General features: G+C 38.6%; 1 protein-coding gene across 1 annotated transcript in view; it reads left to right on the forward strand.

The window, feature by feature from the left end:
• Window positions 1–16,332, forward strand: part of MMRN1 (multimerin 1) — a 39,760-nt gene extending 23,428 nt beyond the window's left edge. Inside the window, exons 5-8 of the mRNA XM_058839072.1 lie at window positions 1,400–1,573; window positions 6,039–8,018; window positions 13,692–13,838; window positions 14,973–16,332. Of these exons, the coding sequence (XP_058695055.1) occupies window positions 1,400–1,573; window positions 6,039–8,018; window positions 13,692–13,838; window positions 14,973–15,394 (2,723 nt within the window). The 3' untranslated portion in view covers window positions 15,395–16,332. The remainder of the gene's footprint in view (window positions 1–1,399; window positions 1,574–6,038; window positions 8,019–13,691; window positions 13,839–14,972) is intronic.
• The last annotated feature ends 4,641 nt before the right edge of the window (window positions 16,333–20,973 follow it).

Genomic DNA, 20,973 nt, shown 5'->3' on the forward strand with positions numbered 1-20,973 from the left:
TAACCCAGATCATATGCCTAACATAGGCCATTTAGGCTGAATTATTGGAGGTTTTCTAGCTTTTCTTACAGGAATTCAAACATCTAATTTTATCAGCATCTTCTGAAAATCCCAGACTGTTGAAGGTTAATTTTTCACACGCGGGATGTGACTGCTGGGTGATGCATCACGAGCTTTTATTTTGGGCACCAGTCTCAGTTACAGACACAGAAGATGGCACAAGCTCACATCTGCCACAAGCAGCCAAAGATCTCTTTGTTACAGAACATTTTAAAAGTTTTTCAGCCAGTAACATATTGCTAAAGCTTACAGACAATTGTTCTAGCCAATCACTAAGAGCACACATACACCTGCTTCAAACAATGCTTGTTTGTGTGCTTTCTATTAACAATACACAATACTCCGTTGTTAAGCTTAAAACTTTCTTCTATCTTGGTAAGCATATTTTTCTGCAGCCTTAAGGTCTATCTTAGCCAAGCCTAAAAACTCAACTATTGTTTCATGTCCTTGTGTATTGTATTATTGTATCTTCTTTACTTTCCGGCTTTGCAGCTGCAGCTAGCTGTAAGTGCTCTGTTTTTTCTTTTCTGAGGCCTGTTTTCACAGCTTCAGAAAGTCTTCTTACTTTTATTGTTTCCCACACCAGACTAAGTTTGATACCTGTCACCCATCAAACTCAGTTGACTGGCTGAAGTCATGTGGAGTCCTAATTTTCAACATCAAGACACTGCACCATTGCCTATCTTTAAAGCATCTATCTAGGCCTTTTTATTTCTGAGGAGACTATGGGTTTCAAGAACAATTTGGGTAGATTTTAAAAGAAACTTGATTTTGTAGGTTAAGCTTCTATTTTTAATGATAGACTAATCATTATTCCAAAATGATTTATCTATTAGCTGTTTTTCTGCCTTGCTGCTGTGTTGAACAAGTCTTTATTTAGAACCAAACAACTGAAAGAAGATGTATTCCTTGAGACACAAGCCTTGCAAATTCATGAAGTTGTGTTATAAATGCTAAGTAAAAATTAATGCTTTTGTGATTGTGTTAAAGGAGATTGACTAAATGAGAGTTAACTGAATACCCTGTAGGGTGCTAGGTGAAGGAATAATGGAATGATGTTGATTAAAATAAGCTAACTATTCAGAATACTCTTGTAGAATCATAAATACTTTATAATGGATACATATGCTTCAGTAATTAGTAACTGCTGTGCTGCTGAATCTCACTAATACATGATACATGACAAAAATCAAGATGATTCACTCAAAACTAAAAATTCAGAAACTTTTCACCCCACTTTTAGCTAATGTCTCTCAGTCAATTATACCTTCTTTTTTATTTGCTCCACAATGTTTAACAATACTTGTTGGGTTTTTTCTCATTTTGTTTCCTGACCAAGCCCTATTTCAGAAAATGAACGAGAAGATTAGCAGTCAGGAGATGAAACTGACTTTTCTACAGAAGAAGGTTGACAGCATTGCTGCTGCAATGAATGATGTGAGCAAGATGCTTTCTTCTCTGGAAGGCAAAATCAATGAAGATAAGGGCAGAGACTTCCAGTCCTTTCTAAAAGGTAAAAAAAAAATAAATTAATGTAATCACTCACTCTGTTAGATGTGGCAGGGAACAAAAAAAAAAAAAAAAAAAAACTAAAAATTTTCCTAGACTGTCCTTTTCTATAACTGAACGCTTGTGGGGAGAACTCATTTTAAAAATTTCGTTTTATAAGAGGGGAATTGTTTATTTCAACATTTGCTATGGTGCCTTCCATAGTGACAAAAAAGATATATTCTTGGATGTTTCATCAACTATATGGTGGGTTAAGCCACTATCAAGGCATTTTCATTTACTTAGAGCATCTGCAAATATTCCTATGTCTGTTTTTGTTTATCTGGCAGCCACTAAAGGATGTAGTATTTATTTTGTTACCAAGTCTAACTAACGTACTTTAATACATAATTCACACACACCCAGGGCAAACTATAAGGAATTCTTTCATGGTTGTATTTATAATACAGCAAAAATTCTGCTGAATAATTTGTCCCTGATTGTGTTAGGCTATCTTTGATAAACACCTGTACTCATGTTCAGTATATGAGAAAGACACAGCTAGAGATCAGGAGCCTGGGCAGATCCTCAGCAGCAGAATTATGCATCCATCCATTGTGAGTGCTGAAGCAAGATCTGTGTGTTACCCAGCTAAAAGTGTTGCTTAACAAGTGGATTCAGACTGAAACTTTTATTTCCTCAATGTGCAATATTTTTCTCATTTTTCAGGAATATTCCCCAAACCGTATTTTACACTTGAGAATCCAGAGGACTTTTCTATTATTTAAAAATAGAACAGATGTTCTGGAGTTCTTTGCATTGAGATAAAACTTAATGAAACAATAAGTGTTTTTTTTTATCTTCCTCAAATCTAAGAAGTTGGGCCCCATGTTTTGTATTTTCAGTCTTCTGTCTCCTGAGCTGTTCCTGCCACATGCTAGATGGCTCTCTTGTATGCAGGTTTATTCCGTCTCTTGATCGGTGACCTGCTTTCACCTCTCCACATATTGCTAGATGGCATTCTTGACCTTTGGATGCACATTTAATTTGTCTTTGAATATTTTCCATTTCCTTTCTGCTTTCTCCTCATTCTCATTTTATATTTTACTTGTTCTAGCTGTTATTTTCATGCTAGTCTAAGAGGTGTTTTTTAGCATCCTGTGTTTCTGCTTCTGCACTCCCTAACTGTATTTCAGGGTCAAAGTCTTAATTAAAATGTGCTGTTCAAAATGCCCCCTTCTTTGAAAATGTGCTTCAAGCCTTTATTGTTTCTCCAGCTCATGTCCCTTTTTTGATTTATTTTCTCAGTCTATCTCCTAATCAAGTAGCTCCAATGAAAAAGGTGCTATCAACTACATTTCTTGGCTCTAGTTTATGAGCATTCCAGCACAGGTACTTCTTGGTTTCTACATAGGTAAACAGCAGAAAAGGAGGGGAGAAAGGAAAGGTTGGTGTCTGTTGGCTTGACAAATGGCAAGTGCAGTTTCTGTCCAGGAAATATCAGTCTGTTGTATTCAAATGCATAAACAGCATCCCAGAGTAGCAGGACCTGAAAGGATCTTCCATACTGTCCTGTAACACTGGCCTCCCTACCTTGCTAAAAGTTACTCTTAGAAGCTCACCTGAAGCAAACCACAACTTTCCCAGTACCAATGCCATCCTGAAGCAACCTGCTTTTGAAGCACAGTGAAGTCTGTTAAAACTAACAGTAGCATGTTGCTTCATGCTATTCAGATATTTTCCTTCTTCACCTACTTTTCCACTTTCCTGCTGTTGTGCCAGGTCCTTTGCTCACAGTCCATACATCACCTTTTTTCTTATCACAGAAATTCTAATATTCTGCCCAGCTTTTTATCAGGGTTTGTTTGGTGCGATTCTGTGACCAAACAATTCAATACAGTTTAAAAAGTCTTTAACTCTTGGTTCCATATATGACTTTGGTGACACAAACATGTCATCTGTTGCTAGAGGGCAACACTCACTGGAGTAACTGATATGCTTCTCTATTTTGTTAATGAAAGCTGCTGGGCATTTTAAAAATTGCCTTCAGTACTCAGCTGTTCCCCTTTGTTACTTAGGGAAAATAATTTTGTGCTCTTTTTAATTTAAGAAACTCTACTTACTTCCAGCTATTCTTTTCTTCCTCCTTTAACTCTGTATTTAATACACACCTTTCCTCTTCATTATTAAAATGTACACTCCTTTCAAAATGAACTCAATAATGGAGTGTTAATCACTTCCAAGTCAGAAATGTCATTTACAGCTGCATATATAACCGCAGTCCAGTTTCCTGTGTACATACATTTATTTTTGCACATTATTCTTCAAATAATTGAAACTGCAAAGAGAATATATGTTGACACAGAGTAATTACACCCTTTGGTTTTCAGCCAGGAAGCAAACATTAAAATTTATTATCTCATAAAAAGTGCAAGAGATCTTTAACGTTCACAGGTAGTTTGTACCTTTCTATTTCAAAATGAGCAACAGAGAAATTGAGTTATATCCATGAGTGCACACATGTATTTGCAGCTCAAGCTTAACAATATAATGACCCAGTTGTCACCAAGTCTGGGTCAGGTCTTTGTGTGGACGAGTGTGCTCACATAGCCTCTGCTGCACTTTGTTTATGAGCAACCCAGTTGTCCTAGCCAGAAAGCAGGGTAGAGACAAACCCAAAGCTGTCTGGTTTATCAGGCTCCACACTCACCTGGGAATGGGAACACCTGAAAACCAGAGCTGAGCTCTGTACTACACTTACTATCCAACTACATGGAGCTGGAATAGCAGAGAGGCTGGCACCTTCTTGGCTGTCACAGAAAGAAAAGGTTGGTATAGACCCTCTGGAACACCTCTTTCAGATGAATGGTCTGTTATCAAGATTTGTTGCTGAGATGAACAAATTTAATTGATTCCTCACAGAAGGTTTAAAGTAATCTTGGTTCTTTCCACAGCCATTAAATTTTTCTTCACAGCTCATTGTGTGTCAGAGCACAGAACATTTTTCAGCATCATAAAGTAACCTGACCAAATCATCTCTTGGAATGGTTTTTCTACGTGTCAGTTTTTTACCTTGGTTCATATCTTGGTTTTTCCTCCCAGCTGCCAGGATGCCTTTATTCTCAGATATTTCAGTGTTCAGATACACGTGCATATTCGTGTACATGCATCTGTCTAGTCATTGACTTGCTCTTTAGGTAGATAAAAGGAAGATAATAAAGGTAATGTCAGTATTATCACTGTTGTTTATTACACTTCATGTAAAATTGCTGGGACATTTTGGACCTCAGTTGACAATAATGGAATTTAATTCTTAGGAAACTTCATGTTAGATGTCTGATGTGGCTCTTTCCTGGGCTAGCAAACTTGGGTCTGATTTTTTACTGCACTTGCTGAGAATGTACCTTCAAGTAAGTTTTCAAAACATGCCTCAGTGTTTTAGAGTTAAAGAAATAAATTCCAGGACGTAGAATTAATTGAGAAAAAAAATGGAAGAAAGGAACATATAATTTCTGCCTTTATCAATACAGTTTTAATCAGAGAACCTGTGGTCACTGAGACATAGTAGAGGCTGAAGAGCTGAATCATTATATCACAGTCTGTTCTTTGGGTTTATGAAAATTGTGCAAGGAATTCTTCAGTGTTTTAGTTGGACAGAGGTGCTACCTTTGGAGAATAAATTAATAAAATTCCTTCTAATCTCACACCAGAGCAGAACTACTGCTCTAATTGATTGAAATATATTATGTAGAACACTTTTATGCTTGTCTTGACCTCTATAAGGCTATATGGGAAACATATTTTCAAGTTGCTCGTTGGGGCAGAATTCACTTCTGCCTAGTGCTTTTCAGGATCAGAATTCCTAGGAGCTATTTAAGGAGTTGTAGTATGCAAGACTTAAAGTTTCTACCTTTAAAATACCTGCATTTTGCAGCCGTTGTGGCTTTAGCTGTTCAATAAACCTATTCTTTTTATTTTGCTTCCTTTTCACAATAGTGTGTTGCATCATCACCTAGGCATATACAATACAGTAGGAATGTAAAATAATATCTGCTTTCATTTCTTGGCCATAATGTTGTATAGCAGATGTTTTTTTGCCTTACTTTCCTAGTGGAGAAAGGACACATCAGTCTTTATGAGCAAGCCACAGAAGCACACATATCTTCTCCTTTCAGTGCTCAGAAAAAGCTTAGGTAGCAGGTCAAAGTTGATACCACATGGAGAGTTTGAGTTTGCCCTTTCAAAATAACAGAAAAAGCCCCATTGATTTCAGTAGAAACAGGGATGAATCCTCAAACACTATAGCTGTATATGAACTGTAAGCATCCTCTACATTCTTCAGCTGCATATTTTACTCATATGTGGGTAAATTGGGGCAGGAATGTGTTTCATCTCTGTGCAGCACTGTGGTTGCTCACACTGTGGGAAAAACTTAGATGCTACTAACACAGTTGATTTGACTGTTTCCATATTTTTCTTTTTCCCTGAAGGTCCCAAATCCAGAAGTATTAGTGGCTTAATCAAAGACATAGTTGGAGAAAACTTTCAAGTATTTCAAAATGAAATGCAAGAGAGCATGGCTCAAATTTTCAAGACTGTGTCTAGTATGTCAGGTGACCTTGAAAATACAAAAGAATTAGTCAAGCAACTGAATGAAACCCAAAATAAATTTGCTCAGGAGAAAGATAGTGGGCCAACAGAGCTTGACGTTCTGGAGCTGAAGAGTCATATGGTGCAGATTAGAGAGGAAATGGCCCTCACTTGTGACAAGCCTTTGAAAGCTTTACAAGAAAAGCAGAAGTCCTTGGAAGTTCACTTGGAGCATCAACAGTCCAGAAGTGCAATTTATTATCAATCTTTGAACAGGACACTTACTGAAATGAGAGAAGCTCATGAACAACTGCTATCAGCTGAGCAGTCTTCAATACAAAACCTCCCCTCAGTAGACGAAGTCATGGAGTACAACATTTCAGAGTACATGATCACATTGCATGAGAAAGTTAAGAGACAAGGCATGATGGTGCTGGAGATCTATGATGACTTAAGAGTCCAAGATAGCAAGATCAGCAATCTCAGTGTTGCACTGGAAATTCAGAGAGACTCTGTTCTGGGGGTCTGTGATGACATGTTGTCAGAGAGCAGGACAGATTTCCAAGCACAGCTGGCAGCAGTTCAAGAGAGTGTGATTGCTCTAAACAAGAGTATCTCTGATATGTTCCTTCCATTGGGCAATAGGATGGACAGAATGAATGAGCAAATTAATGACTTGTGCTATGATATGGAGATCCTGCAACCCTTGATTGAACAAGGGATACCTTTTACTCTGACTTCAGAGTATGAGCAACAAATCCAAGCTAAAGAATTCAAAGAGAAGCTTGAAAACCTTACTATTGTCATTAACAGAATCAGCTCTGAAATGAAGGAACTTTCTAAAACTCAGGAAGGACTCAAAAATGAATCTCAGGCTTATCAGGAACTGTTTGAGAGTCGTGTTAATGAATGCTCCATGGAAATAGAAGATGGATTAAACAAGACCATGATAGTAGTAAACAGTGCTATTGATTCTATTCAAGATAATTATGCACTGAAAGACATGCTACATGCTCTAAGAAATGAGACTGAAGTTTGCTGTGGCAGAGCTGAGGAGCTGGACAGCCTCCTGGCCTTTATTCCCCAGTTCCAACAGTTGAATGAATCCCTCCAGTCACTGCTTTATAGCAAGAGACACCAAATTACATCACAAGTAGCATCATCTCTTTCTGATCTTCCTTACAAAGAGTCTGACAAAACTATCCTCCACAATTTCAGTAGAGTTTTCTATATTTTAAATGATACATCATCAAAAGTGGAAAAGCAGCAACAAGATATCAGCCTCCTGGAAGAAAAACTACTTGACTCTGTGGAGGGTTCAAAGGACCATGAAGTTCGCCTTCTGAATGTAGAGTCAAAAATTTCCAAGTTTTTGGCAAACAACTGTGTTTCAATAAAAACAACCAAATCTGCCTCAACAGAGAAAGAACAGCTGTTCTCACTTCAGCTCCAGGCACTGAGTTCCAGGATCAAGGCCCTGGAAGCCAAGTCGATCCGTTTCTCAAATGTCATTCCACTTGTGAACAAGACTTCTCATGAGGCCTGGGGGCTGTGCCAGGATGCCAACAGCAGCATCCAGAAAGTGAATGCAAGCATACCTGTGCTAATTAAATTGGCTCAGCCAGATATCCCCCTGCTGCAGAGAGGCCTCAAGGAGCTCATTGAAACTGTGCTTGAAGTAAAAGCAGGAACTATTTTGACAAATTTAACCCAGCATGTTGACACATCAATGCTAAATGCAATGAACAATATCACCAAACTTCAGAAGCAGTTGAAACCAGTTATAAAGAAACCCTCCCCAGCAAAAAAAGTGGCAGGAAATGCCACCACGAGCCTGGCAAGCCGAAGCCAGAGAAATACAGATAATGCAATAGATCCAGGTAATGCATTTTACTCTACTAAAAGTCAAGGTATGTTTTATAAAGACTTATGTAACCATTGTGATGAACTGAGTGGCAGAACTTGACTGAGTAAATAAAAAGTCTAAAGACTGCTGTAAAGGGCGTTTCAGAGGAACCTGAGATTAATCTCTTGCTTACAATAGAATTTATTTTGCTTGTGAGATTTTGCACTCCATTTAATTTTCCTTAATAGATTCCCATCTGGTCAGTTTAAGGTATATATACATGCACACACATGTAGATATACATGTTCTCAGCTGAGAATCTGACCTTTGAAAAGTTACTGATTGTTTGGACAAATAATTATGATTGTTTGGACAAAATCTAAAAAACAATTAATCTCAATTAGCAATTTCAGTAGGAAAAAAAAAGTATGCAAGCTGGGAGAGAAATATGGAGTTGTGTCAGTACTTTGCAGCATCAGCAGGGAAGAAAGGTATCAAAAACCTGAAGCAAGGGAACAAAAATGACAGTAATGAGGCTTTTGCTGGCTCCTTCAGGACTTCATTGAGAAGTGCAATTACAGCAGTGTGTTCCTGAAAAAGCAGGAATCCAGCCAATAAAGTAAATTTGGCTCCAGTCCACCTGGAGAGCAGTTCAGCTAAGCAGGAGCTGCCATTCTTAAAAAGAAACTTTTGAGTGTGATCTGCTTCTGAAGTTAAATTCAAATGCCATCATGTGAAATGAATTATGAATGAATTCACAGAAGTACAAAGTCTTTGAGTTGTGACTTCTGCAATCATACTTGAGTGAAAATCAATAGCACAAGATAATGTTTTATGGAAGTATTTCTGGCACAATACAGAAATTAAGGGTGGATGAGTGATTCAAAATACTGAGATGACTCTAATTCACACTAAAATTAGACAGATTTCTTAATGACAGAGACATGTCCAGATACTCTTGAAGATCCAGATATTTTTGGTAAAATGCTCTTAAAGTTATGAACATTTCTAAACCAGTATTTGGTCCCTATTGCAAGCAGATGTAGAGGTGGTAAAAGTTATTAATCTTGTTCATGTGCTAAGGCCATGGGAGATCCCCTTTTCCCTCTACATGCTTTTTTCTTTCCTTTTCACTTTGCTTCTACATCTCTTCCTGTCTCAGGGACAGCATTTCTCAGTGATCAATGCAAAGGATCCTTTGTAAAGCCATAATCCCATGAGTAGCTTGGTTTCTGATGAGTCATTCCCACTGAAGGATTTCAGTCCTTGGTTATCTTTTCAGTTAGAGAGGGGACACAGCTGCTAGAAGAGGCAATCACACTTAAGAATGCATGAAGTAATTTGAATATTTTGGTATTCAGAATTGCAATTCTTCCTCAGTCATTTTTGTTTTATGTCTGTTACTGGCACTGCACAGGATGGTAATTCAAAATCTTTGTTCAAACTTGAAATTAAGAGAAAATGAGAGATGTCTTTTATCCTTTCCACACCACGTACTTCGTTGGAAAATATCACTGGTGCTACCTGCCTGGAGCACAGGAAGGTGCCACCTGCTCTGGTTTTCACTTCATGTTGTTGAATTAATGTCTTTCTCTTTTATTATTTATACTCAATTTTAACAAATAACTTTCTTGATAGCATTGAGTATATGCTCACTTAGAGGAAGTGCAGCTCTTTGCAGATGTTGAGAAGCCCTATTTTTATATGAGGTTTCTACATAGCAATGTTTATGCTGACTTTTCCATTGGTAATGAGATTTTGTACTTAATAAATTTCATGCTTAGCAAAGCCATACATTATATTTCTGTAAGTTAAAGAGGCAAGACCATTACCCTAATTAACAAATATCCATCTTCTGCCTGGGTAGATTTTACTTCTCCATAAAAGCTTTTTCTCGCAAGTTCTAGGACACCAGAGATTTGTGCTGCCTCTGCTAAAATTTCTTGAAGAAATTCTAAGGCATAATTGGCTAATTATAAAATGTATTCAATCTTAGATTTCCTTTTTCAGCTGAAAAAAAAAAAGAATAAAATTCTAGAAAGAGGTGAATGACAATTTTTATTGACTCCAATATGTCCAATATTTGAACTTTAACACATTAGTGGTTTAATTTGCTTTAATATGCTCAGGATCTGACCCTGATGTAATACTTTCCAAAGTAATTAGTTGAAATCAGAAGAAAGCAATGTGAGTTTGCATTGCATATGCAGGGGTATAAAACCTTGCAGACTTCCCGTATTGTGGAATGAACTAAAGAAAGGTTCTTCGTCAAGTAGAGGCTGCAATACGTGTATGAGGGGTGAAAGCAAATACACTTCACCTGACACTGACTCTAACAGCAAGTCAGGGTGGATAAAAAAGTGATTTTCTTAAGATAGTTTAAATATCTAAGAGGAGATGACAACATTAAAGTAACTCTTAATTAGTCTTGAGTTTGGGTTATGACTGGTCCTACTTTCCAATGTGCTTCTCCTGCAGAAATGTGTGGTGCAGTGTGAGGGCAGTTTAGCTCAGTTCCTATTTTCCTGTTGCTATTAGTGCTGTCCTATAGTGAATCTAGAGGCTGCTGTGCTTTCCAAAAGTGAATGTACTCTCTTGTTGCATGTCTTGTGTTAGTTGTGGATTTTGCTTTATTCAGATTATGCCACCCTCCCATCAACATGAATAACTGAGAGTCAAGATGTGTTATATTTATGTATTTTAAAGAGTGCACCTGTGTGAGAGGTAATTTCATTTCATTCTCACTTTCTTTGTGTCTTATTTCTAATTTTGTTTTCACAAGATTTTTAACTCCTAACAGAAATTCAAGCTCCCATTGTTGCTTTATCATTCAAGCCTTAATTTCAAGTGAAATTAGCCTATTCAAATGTTTTCCATCTTGTGTTTTAACTGCACAAATGAGATGGTTATTCCAGTTCAGCTTGGTGACATACACTTCAAATTTACATATTTACTTTTTAGGCTAATGGGTTGATGAAACTGTTGTGTTGTTTTTAATTTGGTGAGCCTAAAATCATCACACTGGAATAATTAGATACCTCTGCTTAACAGAGAAGCAGCATTGCTAAAGTCCAAGTAGCTCAGATAGGCCCTGACACTCTGCCCCACCCAAAACTGGAGGGCAAGCCCTCTCCTTGCCTTTTGCCCACTGTCAGAGTGCTGAGACAGAGGTGATTAATTATAGGCTGGCAAGCAGTTTGACCCTGTGCAAGCAGGGTGGTTCAGTAGATTCCCCCACTCTTCCAGTCTCCTAGGGCTTCCTGAGAAGCAGGTACTGGTAACTAAATGCTGAGAATATGTTTTTAGGTTACCTTCTGGTCAGAAGAATTTCCATACTGAGCTACTGGAGTCAAACCTTTCCATAAGGAGACCATTAAATTGCTGAATATTTGTTTTGCTTCTAACAACACCCCAGTAGATACTGACAGAGCTTCATTATTTGTTTGAGATTTGTTTGCACAGCATTGGCAGTCTATTTCCCAAAAGAGCCTCTGGCTGTCTGCCCTCTCAAAGAGTAGCAAAACTGAGCATTAACTGGCTCTTCTCATTACTACCATACCAAGTGTAACTAGCAACTACATTTTATTTTCTGCTAGTAATAGTGACAATTCAAGCCTTTAATTTATAGTTTCTCTCTCTTTTACTCATCTGTACTACCAAGTTGTGAAACATTAATTAACAGTAAAATATTTGCTTTAGTGGGAGATCCTTTCCTAATCTGAACTTTCTGGCCTTTTTACACCAAGGAGATAATTCAGATACAGTTTCTCAGGACACTTCAGCAAGAAAAGAGAAAATACTGGGCAGAGGGGAAGCCAGAAATGATAGCAGAAAGATGCTATTGTAGCATAGTTACAAAGAGATGATTGGCACAATGCAGACCTGCAGCATTTGCATCTTGCACTGAAAATCCTAATTTGACACAAACCCCCACACAACTTCTTCTATTCTAGGAAATGGAGGAGCTTCCCTGTTGCTGTTAAGCAGTGCTTCATCGGGAGGGTTAATTTAATGTAGATAAAGCTATGTCTGAATTTGAATTAACTCCAAGGTTAAGTTCGGGCAGAATCACTCCACAGCAGACTTCCAAAATGCTAGTCTCAGTCTCATTATCATTTCCTTTAGTGATCTTTTTCCTGTTTCTTGGGTTTACTTCTTGTTTTTGATAAGTAGAGGCCAATTAGCAGAGAGACTGCTGTGTTCTTACAGGAAGCTTTTGTATTTTGGGAGTATGATACAGTCAGCACAATCAGCTGTTTTCCTTCCTTTCTGCTTTTCTTTGACACTTGGTAAATATGTGGATGCTTGGTAAATATCAGTGAAATGTTGTGGGTGCTTGGTAAATGTGAGTGAAAAATAACTTCCATGAAGGATGTAGCAAATCTGAGAAGGAAACCATTATTTTCTCATATCCAGTTGCCTGTGCTGTGACCCCAGTCATGACAGTCCTAAATTGCTTTATTTCAGGCATTACAGAATAGACATAATTTTCTGTGAAAAGAATGACTGTTGTGTTTATAAATCCATATGCTATATCAGAGCAAATTCAAGTGCCACTGTACAATGTGCCTCAGCATTCTGCTCACTGAACAAAAATATCACACAGAAACAGTTTGCCTTAATGCAGCAGTCTGTGAAATATCAGGCTGGGAAAATGAAGATAACACTGGAATTACTGAACTATCTATGTGAAATCCAGGTCAGCATTTTCCTGGCAATAACTAGATGCCTTTATGCAAACCTTCTTCATTTCTGACCAACCAAAGTTAGATTTTCCCTAACAGGACTGTGTGGGGTTCTCTTTCCAGAGTTCTGCTCGTAATTCCTGGCAAAGAAAAGGTTTGTTTTCTAAAATATCTGGCTTTTATTTGACCAAACCAAGAGAAAGCAAAAATAAATGTGTGGTTTGGGAATGCCTTGTGTTCAGAATTTTCATAGCAATATTTAATTTTTAATGTGACCTGAATTTTTTTCCCCCCCAAAAAACTGCTATGACAACACATTATTCAATTACAGTCAGTAGTTTTGTCTCAGAGGTCAGCAGCACTGGCCTGAAAGATTTCTCTGTATTGGTTAAGTGTAATTTGGCCAGCTCATACCTGACTGGGGACAGAGGCTAGGATATCCTCAGTCAGGGTGCTCTGCAAAGTCACCTGTTTGGTATAATTTTTCTTGCTTGCAATACAAAACTTCTGCATCAACCTTTGTAGACATACTGGAATTAGGGACTTATTTATGGACAAGTACTTGAAGTGTCTGGTATAGCATTTAGGACCCTTCATCACCAGGACCCTGACTCTCCTGCAATGTTTGTTACATGCCTGGGTGAAAAATGTCATAGACAAAACAGTCCAACCTGTGCACCAGCAGTACAAATCTCTTCTAGTTCAGCCAAGGATAAGATGTCTCAGTCCAGAAAGAGCAGCCTGATCTAACTTCTTTGGAGGATCTTCTATGTACGTGATGCTCTGAGACCACCAGAACTCAGAATTTACAGCTAATCTTGAATATCTTAGAGGACAGCTGGGGGTATGCTGTGTTCAGGTGAAGAGGGAAGCTGGACTGGATCTGAAGTTGGCCTTCACAAAGAACATCAGCAGAAATTGTGAATTGACAACGAGCCTTTCCAAAATACTGCATACTTAGGAGGTGTCACTGTCACGACATTACAACTGAGGCTGTTGGTTTTCCTCACTCTCTTTCACAGGGCAGTTTTCAGCGTGTGCCAGTTCTCCATGCCAGAATGGAGGAACCTGTGTCAATGACAGACAGAGTTTTGTCTGTGCCTGTCGCCACCCCTTTGGAGGAGTCAACTGTAGCGTGAAGCTGGTGAATGACAACTCCCTGAGTGTTGGCAAGTACAGAATTTAGCTGTGCAATACAGAATCAGTCCAGGCATCTGCCCCAAGGCCTAATTACAGAGCATTTGCTGGTCAGAGGTCTCACGTTTCACTTTGATGAGTGACAACTCAAGCAGCAGAGCCCTGTGTTTTGGTGCTGAAGACATCAGTCCCCATGGGTGACTCGTGATCTCTTTTTTTAATATGACCAGATGATGGGATTAAATTGGTTTGGGACCTGCCATAATAGCTGGAAAGCTCCCTGATGAAATGTGCAGAGTTGGGAGGGCGTGCATTAGATGGATTTGAACACGATGTCATGGATTTTGAAGGGGGAGGTAAAATCACATCACTGGGAAATGCTAACTTCAATGCAGCCATAAATATTCTATAAATACTAGTAGCTACCAGGATGTGTGGGACTGTGCCCTCAAGGAATCATTTTAGGCCTGCCTCTGGCTTTCATCAACAAAGGATGCAACCCTTGAAAGATTTCAAAAGAAAAGGAAAAAAAAAAAAGTGAAAATTATGCTTATTCAGTCCAGAAAACAAATAAATAATTTCCACCCAGGCCACACGGAATGTGAATTTTATGCATCTTTCAGCAGTCATTTGCCTGATTTTTATTCATGACAGCATATGAATAGTGAATGAAATCATTTTTACAGAAGCAGGGAATGATAGCGTACAGGCTCAGCTTGAAGAGAAACCCATATACTTTTATCCCCTCATTTAACATGATGAGTGCTAAACCTCCTCACTGTTTGTCTAAGATTTGTGCCAAAATTCCTGGCTTCAGCTCACTCACAAGAACAATGAAAGAGATCCTGGGGTGGGAAAAACTAGGAGGGGGTGTAGGGTGGAAAGAAAGCTTCCTTAATGATAACATAGTATATACTAACATAAAGTTCACTTGCTGTTGCTAAATTTTTCGCTGGCGGATACACCTAGCACTAATTGTGAAGAAAATTACTTTTTATACAATATAAGAAGATGTGTTTATGCAGAAATACTATGTTTCAGTTGCTCAAGTTCTGTCATCCACAAGATAATGTGACATCAGAAAATCTGCATTTGGTCTTCTGGCTAGTCCAAGTTGCCTTTCTACAATGTAACATCACTTGAAATTGTTCTTTATTCCTTTCCAGATTTTTCAAAAGGATCATACCGATATGCACCTATGGTGGCTTTTTTTGCTTCTCATACATATGGAATGACAACTCCAGGACCCATCAGATTTAACAATCTGGATGTCAACTACGGTGCCTCATTTGCCCCAGCAACAGGGAAGTTCCACGTTCCATACCTGGGGGTCTATGTTTTTGAATATACCATTGAATCATTTAGTCCACGTGCCTCTGGCTATCTGGTCATTGATGGAATAGACAAACTCACTTTTCAGGCTGAAAATATTAATAACAACAAGTACACTGACAGAGTAATTACTGGAAATGCCTTATTAGAATTAAATTATGGTCAGGAAGTCTGGCTCAGACTGGCAGCTGGCTCTATACCAGCCAAGTATCCACCAGTAACTACATTTAGTGGTTACTTGTTGTATCGTACCTAAGTCCCAAATGTGAGCTGGTAGTCAAATGAAGCAACCTGTGGGTGAATTTAACTTTGAATTTGAATGCTTTGCTTCTTTAACGGCACTAAGCTTCCCAATGTAATGGCTTTTCTAGTGCTGGTCCTCCAAGATGTTCTTTGATTGTAGCCATGTGCACAACCCCAAGGAGTCCACAGGTTGGAGATGGGGGAAAACAAAGCATCTTCCTCATATTAATATGACTGGGAAGTACAAATCTAATTCTGTTCTGCTGTTACATTGCACAGACATACTTAGACAAGATGGCTGAGAATCACGTCTCAAGAGAAAGCTTGTTTTGATCATTCCTTTACACCCTGACTGTAAATCACAAGTGATGGATAGATTTTGATGACTCAGATGCTGGGTTACTACTTAGCTCATTATATCAATTGATAATCATGTGTATATATTCTGTTTGGAAAAAATATATTTCTTTTTCATTTTGCCTACCATTATCCACCACATACTTTGATATGGCAGTATTTAATTGATTCATGATTTTTTTATGTAACCAGTATGAGGATAAACTAGGTTTTTTGAATCTGGCAGCAAAAACCCCAAGAGGAATACATTCAGATTAGAAAGAAGGTCTTTTTAGTAGTTTAATTTGTCATAGGATAAACACCATAATGGATTTGGTAGATTCTCTCTGCTGCTTGAAATATTTAAACTACAGCTGGATTTTCCTTGGGTGATATGTTTTAAGAAAACATTGTTATATTGGCTTCACACAGATTTTAGCATTTGACCTATAAAGTACACAAGATTAAATGATATAACCAAAGTATTTTCTCAGTTTGAGTTCTATAAATCTACGATTTCATTTGTTTCTGCATTATATTCACTAACGACTATGGCAAGATTAAATGAACTTCAGTCTGCGTGTGATTTTTCAACCACCAATCCAATAAACAAATATTTTGAACTGATGCCTGACTGTCTGAAAAAACAAACCCTCAGGTTTTTATTCTTATTCTTTGCAAAGTCCCAGGCTGCTGCAGTTTCTTGATATCCTGTTCCCTGCTGTGACTGGTCAGGTTTGTTTCTGGTTATTGCCTTTGTTAACGATATTTGACCAGGTTTTTCTGTGTCTCTGTGTTCGTTTCACTCCCTTTTCTTAACAGCTGGAAAAATCTAATTATGATCTATGCCAATCTACTGAAGCACAGAATGTTTTGGAGCTCCCTGAATTATTTTGTTTTCCACTATCAGGAACTTTTCTTGAAAAACACGTGGGAATCTTCAGGTCTCTTCTTAGTATTATTTACGTACCTTACAAGATCTAAAGATGAATGTCCATGAAATGACTGAGTTCCTGCCATGTTGTATGTGGATAAGAGAATCCACAATATCTTCCCTCAGATGCATACATGTGCATTTTGTTGTTCCAAACGGAAATGAGCATTCCCTGCCAGAAGCAGTGGTGCTGAACTGTCTCCATGTGCCTCTGGGTGCTGGCTACCTGAACAACAGAAATGTGCAGTGTCCCTCCAACTTCAGGGGGCATCTTAGCATTGCTTGTGGTTAAGCACCAACAGTTAAGAACTGATGAAGGTTTTCAATCCAAACCCACTTCTTTTTGAGGTTTTTTCTGAGGCCAGGAATCCTTTCTTCTCTGTAATTAATGGGTTCTTAATGTACCGTGGACCCTGAATGAGTGTGCTTACAGACCTTTCTCCTGTTGCATACCATATTTTTTTCTGTAAATACTCAGTATCTTTGATATGGCACTAACTCAGCTTACTGTATCACTGAATGTTACCAAATGAATATAAACCACAATCCCTCCTTGTATGACTTTGCCACTTTAATGTGTTTAGTCCCCTTTATTCCTGCTATGGCTGTTATGGCTAAATGGCATGAAAATTACTCTGAAGATGAAATTCAAATGACCCACCAGAGATTGCATCTCGCTTTTAATGTGACTTTCTTTGCCCTTGCTGCCCTTCCCACTAAATCCTTCAAGCTGGGTCCTCATCTTCACAGGCACTGTTTTCCTCCAGCAATCATATAATTTCTGTGTCATTGTACTGGTTTTCTTTCCTCTTTTCTCCCCCCCTTTTTTTTTTCTCCTCTCACAAACAACAGATTCATTGGGGTAAAGTAAGAATTCTGATTAACACCACGTATGTATGACTAACACTTAGAAGACTGATTTCCCTAATAGGAATACTACTGAAATGAGTTCTCATTGTATTTAAAATATGGGAAAAAAATAATACTTTAAAATGGTATTAAAAGTATACTCTCATTTTTTTACTGTTTAACAATCCATTTGAATATTTCTTCAGATGTCTTGAAACTAATTACTGTTGACTTTGTTTATTTTTAAAAACTAATATGATTGTTCACTATGAAAATAGTTTTGTATGTCACTGAAGCTTATTTTATGGGCTTGTGGCTGTACCTGAGCTGGCTGGACTCACAATGCGAACCACTGAAAAATAAGTGAGGATCAATAAGATCAGTCAGCCTACCATTATGCAGAATAGGAAACAATCAGTCTGCAATCCCAGGAGAACTTTTTAAGCATCAACCAGGATAGGTGGCTCCTGAGGCACTTTGTCACCCCTCTGCTTTCATCTTCATGCTCTGATTTGAATTCCCTAATAACAGCAGGCAGCAGATCTCAATGCTCATCTCTGCCCACAGCCCTTGTGAGGGACCACAAAGCCAGCCTGAGCCTTTGTACTTCAGAGTGAACAGTGTTCTCTTTATTTGGGAGACTCGATAACCATGGCAACATTTTGTCTGGTCTGGCTCTGACAAGCCCATCCAATTTACTCCAGAGTTTGTATTATCATTTCCTCACCTATACCAAGTGAGTTATGGCTGAACCCAGCCCCTCATACGCTTAGAATTCACACTGAGGACAGCGACTGGTTTTCCGCACGTACCATTTCTAGCTGCATAGCCAGCGCAGCTCGTGCCAAGCTCCACTACTAACCCAGACCTGCCTGGGTCTGTCTTGTGGGTATTGCTGTCTGTCCCTACATCTGGGATGTTTTTGTTCAATTATTTTTCTCTGTGATAATAACATCAACATTAGCAGCAAGCAGGAAAGAAACCATTATTTCTGAATTCAGGCAGTGACTGAAAACAGCTATTAGGAGCAACACTGCAGCTAAATCTCACCAAAATCAGTGGGTACCTGGTGATTAAGTACCTTTGACTGTGGGATAATAAGTGCATTGAGGCAATTGCAAAACTGAATCTCCCTAGCAGCTCAATTGGATAGGTGAGCAGGAGAGTGCAAAACAAAATAAGACAGCACACAAACAGTTTGGACGTTTCCAAAGAACCAAAGTTCACCATGGCTTTGCACATCTGTCACTGGTGGCTGCTACCTGGCTGCAGAAACAATTGCCTAGCAGCTCTATGCCTTTCATTAACTCCTTCAGGCCATCAGGTGTGTCACAAAGAATTAACAATGTCTAGATTTTTTCATTCAGTTTTAATTTTATTTATCCATACTTCTTCCTATCCTTAGTTGACTGCTGGAAAGCCTGAGACACATACTCCTGTTCCCATGCTACAGTATAATCAACAGCAGAAGATGGAAACCTTCTTTAATTGTTGTGAAAGAAGTTTTTGTACTTAGTAAAGTATCTGGTGTAATCATATTTTCAGTGGTTTTATAAGAAGTACAAATATTTATCACTACTTTGTTTCTAAAACATACAGCAGTTCCATTGCAGTAATTTTCTCTTTGCAAGGCTGCCTTTGTATGATGGCCCCGACGGCAGAAGAGTTCTCAAGGGGGAGATAAAATAAAACACTCTGTTCAGATGGGGCTCCAGTCAAGAGTGCATGCTAGGAAAGCTTTATCAGCAAGCTGCTTCCTAGCTGAAGTTGCTATAGATATGTTACAACCAACACACTGGCTTGTAATGAACTTCCTTGCCCTGCTCCCCCATCCTCAGAAATCTGTGGTGGCTGTGAGCTGAAAACAGTCTTCTGCACTCACATGTTACATATAAACAAACCAAAGTGTTTCTGAAAACATTGATTGCCGTGTCTGCTGTTGAAAATTCTTATCTTAGAAAAAGCAAGTTGCAAATAAAACAGACCATGGCTGTTTACAAACAGTGAGCAACTACTTCCAGAAAGCTTGCTGTTCAAATCTGCAGGAGTTGGGAGATGCCATAAAAATGATCTGAAGTTCCCAGAAGTCCTTTATAAATACGATAAGCTTTCTAAATTCTTCTTGAGCCGTTGGAAACTAGTATGTCTCACATCCACACAGATTTAGCATGATGAATGTCAAAGTCAAGAATGGTGGCAACCAAAACAAAATCCTAAAATGACAGACTTGTTTAGAAAAAGAATTATCCTCAGCTCTATGTGATGTCTCTGAATTCTCTGCAAATTGCCTTGGAAGGGGAAAAAAAAAGGTTCAGCCATCCATTGCTAGGCTACTTATTGCTACTTACTGAAGAGAAAAAATACACGTGAGAAAATTGTGTACTATTATTTCCTTTCAGAGAAAGGGCCATTACCAGCTTACTCAAGCAAGGACAATTTTCAGGCTTAGCATTTAGACACATTCTAGGGGAACACAGTAGGTTTCAAGTGTAGTTTTCATCAATAATTTTTAGGGTCTAAGTTAATCGCTGTTACCTTGGCCTTAACACCTGGCATTATTACAGCTTCTTAATAGGTATACACTATCATAAAACATTTAATTCTGGAAAAGCAGAAACTGTGCTTACAAAAAAAGGAGAGAGATTCACTAAGAGGTAAAATGTAGGAAAGGAAACTGGAATGTCATCAGCAATGAATGACAGAATCATTTAGGTTGGAAAAGACCTCTGTGGTCATTGTGTCCAGTCTTTGATCGCCACCTTGTCAATTGTCAGTTGTCACCTTGTTCATTTCTTGAACACTTCCAGGGATGGTGATTCCACCATCTCCCTGGGCAGTCTGTTCTAATGTTCCATGCAGAAATTCCTCCTGATGTTCAACCTGAACCTTCCATGGCACAGCTTGAGGCCTTGTTCTCTCGTCCTGTCACCAGTTGCCTGGGAGGAGAGGCCAAATGTGCATTAAATACAGCGCACCTTGGCAAAAATTGCTAAACTTCATTCCTTTATATGTGAAATTATTTGCATGAACTAAACTGAAGTGTGATGAAAGCTATAAGAAACTCCTAGCTTCTAGAGCAGGAGATGCAGATCAAGGACAACCCTTCAGTTTGTCTGTGGGCTTACCTTGTTTGTACAGTTTGGACTTTGACTTAGCAAGGACGTATGGTCATTATGGCCCCAAAGGAGGGTCAGATGCTTAAATAATTGTGAGAGAAAGGTACAAATCAGGAAAATAATGCAGGACATATTTGTAAGAAAATGCATAAATAACACTACACTTGCTTTACTAAATAAGAATGAAGAGGAAAATAAACTAAAAGAGATGAGTCTTTGTCAACAGTTAAAATGCCCAGCTGAAAGGGATTACTCTCCCAGCTCTCACAGCACCCACGTGCATTCACTGGGACTGAACCACAGCCCTGCCTTTTCTCTGCCTTCCCTGTCTCCTACCCTGCATTTCTTCCTGCTTCC

The sequence above is a fragment of the Poecile atricapillus genome, chromosome 4, assembly GCF_030490865.1.
Source record: "Poecile atricapillus isolate bPoeAtr1 chromosome 4, bPoeAtr1.hap1, whole genome shotgun sequence".
Classification (NCBI taxonomy): Eukaryota; Metazoa; Chordata; class Aves; order Passeriformes; family Paridae; genus Poecile; species Poecile atricapillus.